The sequence below is a fragment of the Zingiber officinale genome, chromosome 1B (assembly GCF_018446385.1).
Source record: "Zingiber officinale cultivar Zhangliang chromosome 1B, Zo_v1.1, whole genome shotgun sequence".
NCBI lineage: Eukaryota > Viridiplantae > Streptophyta > Magnoliopsida > Zingiberales > Zingiberaceae > Zingiber > Zingiber officinale.
Genome location: NC_055986.1, coordinates 21,911,550 through 21,918,785, shown reverse-complemented (window position 1 = coordinate 21,918,785; position 7,236 = coordinate 21,911,550). Strand labels below are relative to the sequence as shown.

The 7,236-nt window shown below is 38.2% G+C and overlaps 1 protein-coding gene across 1 annotated transcript; it reads left to right on the top strand.

The window, feature by feature from the left end:
* The first annotated feature begins 1,897 nt into the window (after window positions 1-1,897).
* On the top strand, window positions 1,898-6,769 carry LOC122052565 (APETALA2-like protein 3). The gene is made up of 10 exons (XM_042614150.1): window positions 1,898-2,556; window positions 2,643-2,668; window positions 2,765-2,795; window positions 2,895-2,982; window positions 3,088-3,233; window positions 3,679-3,723; window positions 3,825-3,928; window positions 4,027-4,148; window positions 5,649-5,750; window positions 6,309-6,769. Exons 1-10 carry the CDS (start codon window positions 2,018-2,020, stop codon window positions 6,540-6,542), a joined length of 1,437 nt encoding a protein of 478 aa, XP_042470084.1. The 5' UTR covers window positions 1,898-2,017; the 3' UTR covers window positions 6,543-6,769.
* Window positions 6,770-7,236: the final 467 nt, after the last annotated feature.

Here is a 7,236-nt window from a genome sequence, read left to right as displayed (position 1 = left end):
TTCCTTTTCCTCAACATGGCTTTGATGTTTCTTTCTATTAAAGGATAGTGTATCTGTGCTTTTTTTTTGCTATTTATAATGGTTGGCATCTTTAACCGATCTCATGTGATAGGTTGTATTTATTTTTCCCTTTTTTTTCTTCTAATTTTCAAGATAGAGGATTTTTTTTCCTTTATCAGGTGGTAAATTCATAGCATAGTTTATACCTATTTAGAAAACGATAGAGAGAAAATATATATATATAATTTAGGTATCTAATTCCTAAGATTTGACTAATTTGGAGGGACTAGTTCTGTTTCACGAAAATTTCCTACCAGTCCCCTAAGGGTAAATCACGGAAGCACTATAGTAAGTTGTCGGTAGTTGACTCCCGTGGTTGTAACTGTCCTTGTGACCATCCAATGCTAAATCGGTACATTCGTGAAGGTAAACTCGTAGGCTTTTTCTGTTCATGGGTACCTCGGCTTAAGACTGCTCAATCCAAATTTTTCTACTAAATTCACTGCCAACAAATATCCCAACAGAGGATCGAACTATGATATTCACTTTATCTCCATTATACCTTAGCCACACTATACCCATGGGGCCGAGAAAGCATCCATTTAGTTTTGCTTTTGGTGAAGCAACAGGCACTTGGTGGGATGATTGATGAGTAGCAATTGTAGCTGTAAAAGGATCGAGTTATGTACACTTTTTTTTAACTTGAACTCTGAATTAATAGTTCCCATATGAAGTTTTGCAGTAGAACAGTTATGCAATGGTTGGTTTAGCTATTGAACCGTTTTTAAACGCATAGGTTTTGATATAACCTGTTGACTTTTTTTTAATATTATAGGTGTTTAAGTTTTATTCGATTAATCATAGGCATAGATAATAAATTATCTATTAAATAAATTTAAAGTAAAATTTATGCACATTTGAAAAATGACAATCAAGTTATTTGTCATCTTCTTACTTTTCCTCTGAAGTACTTTAATATGTTCTTAGGACGGATTCAGTTGATAAATATATGAGATAATGATTGTAATAGTTTAAGGGTTAAATTTTGATAGAGAATTTTATCATCTGTGGGTCTCTAAACTCTCTCTCAAATCTCTCTTATAAAAGAGTTGTAAGGGGTTAAATACCATATTTTTTTTCCCTCTCGAGTATTTTAATATAATAATTTTTTTCATTTTATCATACTTGTTGGTACTATACTTGCTAGATTATCTTATACAATTTGTTACTTTTGATATAAGATCAAACGATATATTTGTAGAAAAAATATATTCAAACTTAATTAAAAAGGTTATATATATATATATAACAATGAGGATAAGTGGATACCAGAATGGATAAAATAAAAACAAAATATTAAAAATAAAATAAAAATTATATCTATTAAAAAAAATTAAGAAAAAGTTGAGGATGCATTTAGACTATTAATATAAACCTATACGAGAAATAAACACTAATTAGGAAAGCAAAATAAAAAAAAATTAATTGAATAAAATTCATTTAAATGTAAATAAATATAATAATAATAAAAAATAATAATAAATATCAGGCCATGTTAACTTGTAAGATAAAAAAAACATTTAATTTTTTAAAGAAAATAGGAAAACGGACAGCCGTGCAGTTTTTCCGTCCATGGTGATACTGGCACGAATATCGTGAAACAACCTACGAAGGGTTAGCCAGGGCATCGCGGCACGTGACATGGGACCGGGCAAAACAAGAACCCAAACCGAATGACCGGCGGTCACCTGTAGACTCCGTACGTACCTGAAACGCAGTACTCAGGATTATATATTTTTTCCCACCAAAAAGAAAGAAAGAAAACTAAAATAAAATAAAATATTTGGATTAAATTATTTAAATATCAATTGTTTACCTGATTTCTCTCTCTGCGCGTCTTCTCATCTTCCCCACCAATCCATCGCCCCGTCCACCGTCGTCAGGGATCGCCTCAGTTCGAAGTGTCGTTTTCGCCTCCGCCCGATTCCTCTCCGATCGGTACAGCACGTAATCTTGCATGGGATTCGGGAAGGGGTTGGAAGGGAAGATGGAGTTTGATCTAAATGTTGTCTCTGCCGACGAGTCCCACACTCCGCTGCCTAATGCATTTGAATCTTCGAGCAACGTATCCTCCGCCTGCGACGAGGATTCCCACTCAGCCAACGAGGGTAGCTGCCGTTTCGACGTTCTTGCGAGCCGCCTAAAACAGACGGTCGCTGATGTTGACGACGACGAAGACGAAAATGAGGTGGTGGAGGTTGGTTGTTTATCTCTGGAGACGAGCAAGGTGACTCGGCAGCTTTTCCCCCTATCTTCGGCCCAGCACCTTCACGAACCCGCAGCCATTTCGTCGACCTTGCGCCGGGGCGAACTTGGCTTTGGTAAGGATAAGGAGAAGGTGGGTCCCGGGGCTACGGTGGAGGTGGAGATGAACGCATTGATGCTGAGGCAGCAACAACTGGAGAAGAAGAGCAGACGAGGACCGAGGTCCCGCAGTTCGCAGTATCGCGGAGTTACCTTCTACAGGAGGACTGGGAGATGGGAATCCCACATATGGTTCTCACGTTTTGTTTATTGCTCTTTAATCTTTCAAGGTTTCCTTGTTTGATAGGAAATGTTTTTTGTCCTTTGATTTTGGCCAGGGATTGCGGCAAGCAGGTCTATTTGGGTAAGAATTCAACTCCTTTGGCTTAAACTGAGGAAAGATTGTCTTTTTTTTTCCACTGATTCTGAGCTGTAGTTGTACGTTTGACGGAAACTGCAGGAGGCTTCGATACTGCTCATGCTGCAGCAAGGTTTCCTTTCCCCTCCGCTTAAACACGGTTTCGTTTTATCTACTTTACATGGTAGTTCATGGATTGAAAATCAGCTATAGTACTGTAAATGCATTTCAGAGCATACGATCGTGCAGCAATCAAGTTCCGCGGGATTGATGCTGACATCAACTTTACTCTCAGTGATTATGATGAGGATTTGAAGCAGGTAACTACACCACGTATGTGGATGCAGGTGTTGATGCTATATTATTCAAAATCATATGTAGGACGCATCATTTGACTTACGCTTTCTGTTTCCGTTTAATTTTAGATGAGGAACCTTTCCAAGGAAGAGTTTGTGCATATTCTTCGTAGGCAAAGCACTGGATTTGCAAGGGGAAGTTCCAAATACAGAGGGGTGACACTTCACAAGTGTGGCCGTTGGGAGGCTCGCATGGGGCAGTTCCTTGGAAAAAAGTATGGAGTGGTGGCATATTTTGATGCCCTTTCTTTATTTTCAAACTTTACTGACGCAATATGTCCATTTAAGTTTAGCCAAATGTATTCCAGGTGTTTACTTATTATTGAACTTACTGTCCAGTTTATATAATTTGAAGAAATAGAATTTTGCTAATAAAAAAAAAATTGGCATCGAAACTCCATAGTGCAAAAATCCAATGGGGGAAAATGTCATACAAATAATGAAATACCTGAAAGAATAACAACACTTGTTCTTCAATAACATGTAATGTATTCTTTGAGAGAATTTTTTTTCGAAATATCTTCTTATTTATAGTTTGATGCTCTCAATAAATAAGCAGAAGTACCCCATGAAATTTCTTGAAAGAGAACATTTAACTTGATGCAAATAGACAATTTGATCTTCTTATTTGGTTACCTAAAAGAATTGTCTATTGTGCAGGTATATTTATCTCGGTTTATTTGATAGTGAAATTGAAGCTGCAAGGTTTCATTTCTCTTTGGCTATGATAAATATTGTGCTGCTGAACACATTAATGACTTGTAAACTTATTATATTTGAAATTCTTGCCATATTTTGAACTTTAGAGCATATGACAAGGCTGCTATCAGATGCAATGGAAGAGAAGCTATCACCAATTTCGAGCCAAGCCTATATGAGGGGGAGTTGCTCCTTGAGACTGAGAATGAAGGTGCCTATTGTTATTTGTTTTTTTTGCTCTTTGCTTGTCTCCCTTTGTTTCTTTTAGGTAGTCATTACTTGACGGAACTGATCTTTTATTTTGGATAGATGCAATGGAAGATGTTGATTTAAGTTTGAGAATTTCTCAACCTAATATCCATAGCCCAAAGAGGTGCGGTAACACTAGAACCAATATCAGTTGTGGCTCAATGGATTCTGCAAATGCTCAGGTAAATAATATTCCATTATCAGGACATTCCATGTTTATATTTTCTGAGAAATGCAGGCTTGTAGAGTTGTTCCCCTGTTGGTGCAAAAATGTTTCAAAACACCATACTTGTGACCCATAAATTTTTTTAGGTTTTTGTTTTATGCATCCAGAATTACTCAGAATAGCTTTAGAATTTTTTTTTTTTTTGAAATGAACAACCTAGCACCTTAGTTGAAATTCTGAAGTTTTTTGAAAGAAAAATATATTAAATTAACTGAAATTAAGTACAAAATCAATCAGATGTTGATCCTCTGTTACGATGAAGTGTCTTAGGCACTTGATTTAGCCACCGGGGCAAGGTTGAGTTGGCTAGTGCGGGGTAGAGTTGTTACAATAGGACAAGGGTTCGAATCTCGGCAAAGCAGAGGAAAAAACCCTCTCTTGTGCTAGCCAATTACAGCTTCCCGATTTACCTCCTCATAGATGATTGTGGGGCCGACAGTGTAGGGCCGCTGGAGTGGTGGATTCAACCTTTTTTGCTGCAAATCTGTTACGATGAAGTGCCAATTGTTCAATGTATGTGTGTTAATTCTCAGAGATGGTTCCAGTTTTTGATAGAAATGATTTCTGCAAAATATAAACAGTCTTGTAAGCATCATCTACATAGAGCTTGACCTTCAGGTATCTTTACCAATTTCAGATATTCATTGCGTGTGGTGTGGTTTACCCAATTCTCTTTACGGCACTATTGTATGCCTTAGTACTGCTTAACCTTCAACCATTGTGAGTCAATTTTAGATGAGTGGCACTGAAACTCTTGAGTGTCCAGGTGCAATTTCTTTCCCCAATGGCTTGCAGCGCAAAATCTATTCCTGCATCATTATAAGTTAAAGAACAAAGGAAGCTTACTTTAACTGGATCTAGAGATTGCCCGTTTGAATTTTCATGATTGTGGACTGATCCAAGGGAATAAATTAACTTCTTGATTTAGTTATACATAATTTTTAAATACTTTTGTAGCAAAAGGTGACTACGCTCACTCCAGTTGCCCGAGGTAAATCACGGGGTCAGTTTATAGTTGATAACCAAGTGGCTAGAGGGTGGGATAGATTTTTTTTATCCGAGGGTATGCGCTCGCTGGGAATTGACCCTTTGTCCTATTATAGCAAAGTTGTCACCCTCTGACTAACTAGGCACCCTGTAGGGACTATAGATTTTTTAAACACACAATCACAAAAAGGGGGCGCATCTAGACTTATTTTTGGAATATTACTTTCAGGAATTGGTTTCCACAACTTCATGATACTTTCATTGTTGTTCGATTTAAATTGTGTTTGGTTTCCATAAGAAGTGGAGATATAATAGTAGAGGCTCTCATCAATTCGTCCTTGCTGTGATGTGTAGGAAACAAATTCTTTTCTTCAATGTTAATGATGTAAAATTATCTTTTCATCACATTTTTTACTGAAAAAATTTTAATCAGTCGTATTGCTTTGCGATTTCTTTTCTGCTTTTGCAGACTCAAAACCCCATTCAACTTGCTACTGATCCTCGTTTGGCTATGGCATCTCAGCACCCTCATTCTTGGAATTATTACCTGGGCTTCTCTCCTTCCACTGAGGTATTTTAGTTTGTTTTATTCCTCATTCTGGAAAATTTTCAGAGTAACAGCTATGTTCTTGTAACTGTTATCTTTCTTCCTTCTCACTAGTTTTTCTTAGTTCAAATTTTATCATCTGTATGCCATTTTAGAGAAAATTTCCCCAGCATTTTAGCTCTGTTCCTGCATAAGAATGATTCTTACATTAGTTCATATAAATATTAATCAAGGCGACGAACTGTTATGCGCTCTTGACATTTTATGGGCTTCTATTCTTTCTATTTTTCTTTGAGAAAAAAACAGGGTGGGAATCGAAGAATATCATTTCAGACCTGAACTGAGTAGGGTAAATGCGCCCGCCCCTATGTAGCTTTGTACCTTGGCTTTCTTGTATTCTAAATCAGCCTACTTCCTCAGATATCATTATGAAGACACCCCTTTTACATATAAGCATTTAATTCTTCCTAGAAAAGGGGTTACCAGTGCTTTGCACATATTTCATCACTATCCATCCATTTTTAAGATCACCTGCAATTCTTCTGAGACATCAATGTCAATAGACAGTCTTCATTGATGCAGGAAAGGAGCACACAGAGGTCTATGGTAGGTTCCCAAATGCTCCCCAACTGGACATGGCACATCCGTGGCCGGCCTATATTGCCATTAGGCTTTTCTGCAGCATCATCAGGATTCTCTACTGCCACTGTTGCGGCTGCCTATCCGTCGCTGCCGCCTGTGCAACCACTTCCAAACTCCGGTCGGCTCCATTTCCTTCCATCAGCAACCACTACTAGTTACTACTGCAGAAATTAATTACCCATCCGATGATGAATATCAAAGGTTGCCGTTTACCATTTGCGAGCTTTGGCACTGTGTTCTTGGTGTGGGTAGTACTTGAATTGTATGATATTGCACTCTAGCTGGTTAGCTCAAGCAAAGAGCTGCCTTAATATGCCAAGTAGACATTGGAGTGGGCTCTCCTTTTATATTCCAATGTAGTAAAATAGTATGCTTTGAACCTGCTATGGCTATCCCTTCAACTCGGTGTCATTTGTCTTGTTTACCTGCACCTGCAGCTTAATTACATGTGGATTTCAAAAAGCTGCACTGTTCCTTCTTAGGCGCCTCTCTTTGGTTCTTTGCTCATTAACTCATGGCAGATTGAGGCTCAAGATGTCTTTGGGCCCGAAGAAAAGACTGGCTATTGTGGTAGTGTGACTTTACAACCTGCTCCTGGTCCGCTGGTGCTGTCGGTGTCCCTTCCTAGGAGTTATGTGCTTGCATTGCATGCTGTTTGGAAATTGTGAGGGGCTGTGGCCTGTGTTGATTCCAGAGGCCTTTTCCTGGATGAACACGAAACTCCTCCATTGATCTGAAGGTAATCCTTTATCTTCATTAATGGGCTAAGGGGAGTCTTTTGTCCTGCGTGCCCTCGGAGTCTTTTGTCCTACGTGCAAACGAGGGCTCCACATGCCTTGTTGTGACTAGTTAAATTTCATGAACAGTA

Bases quoted from the DNA above. Each gene is read 5' to 3' on its own strand.
- LOC122052565 (XM_042614150.1), top strand. From the start codon at position 2,018: ATGGGATTCGGGAAGGGGTTGGAAGGGAAGATGGAGTTTGATCTAAAT. The intron at 2,796-2,894 runs GTTTCCTTTCCC...AATGCATTTCAG, and splicing joins ACTGCTCATGCTGCAGCAAG to AGCATACGATCGTGCAGCAA. The intron at 4,149-5,648 runs GTAAATAATATT...CTGCTTTTGCAG, and splicing joins TGGATTCTGCAAATGCTCAG to ACTCAAAACCCCATTCAACT.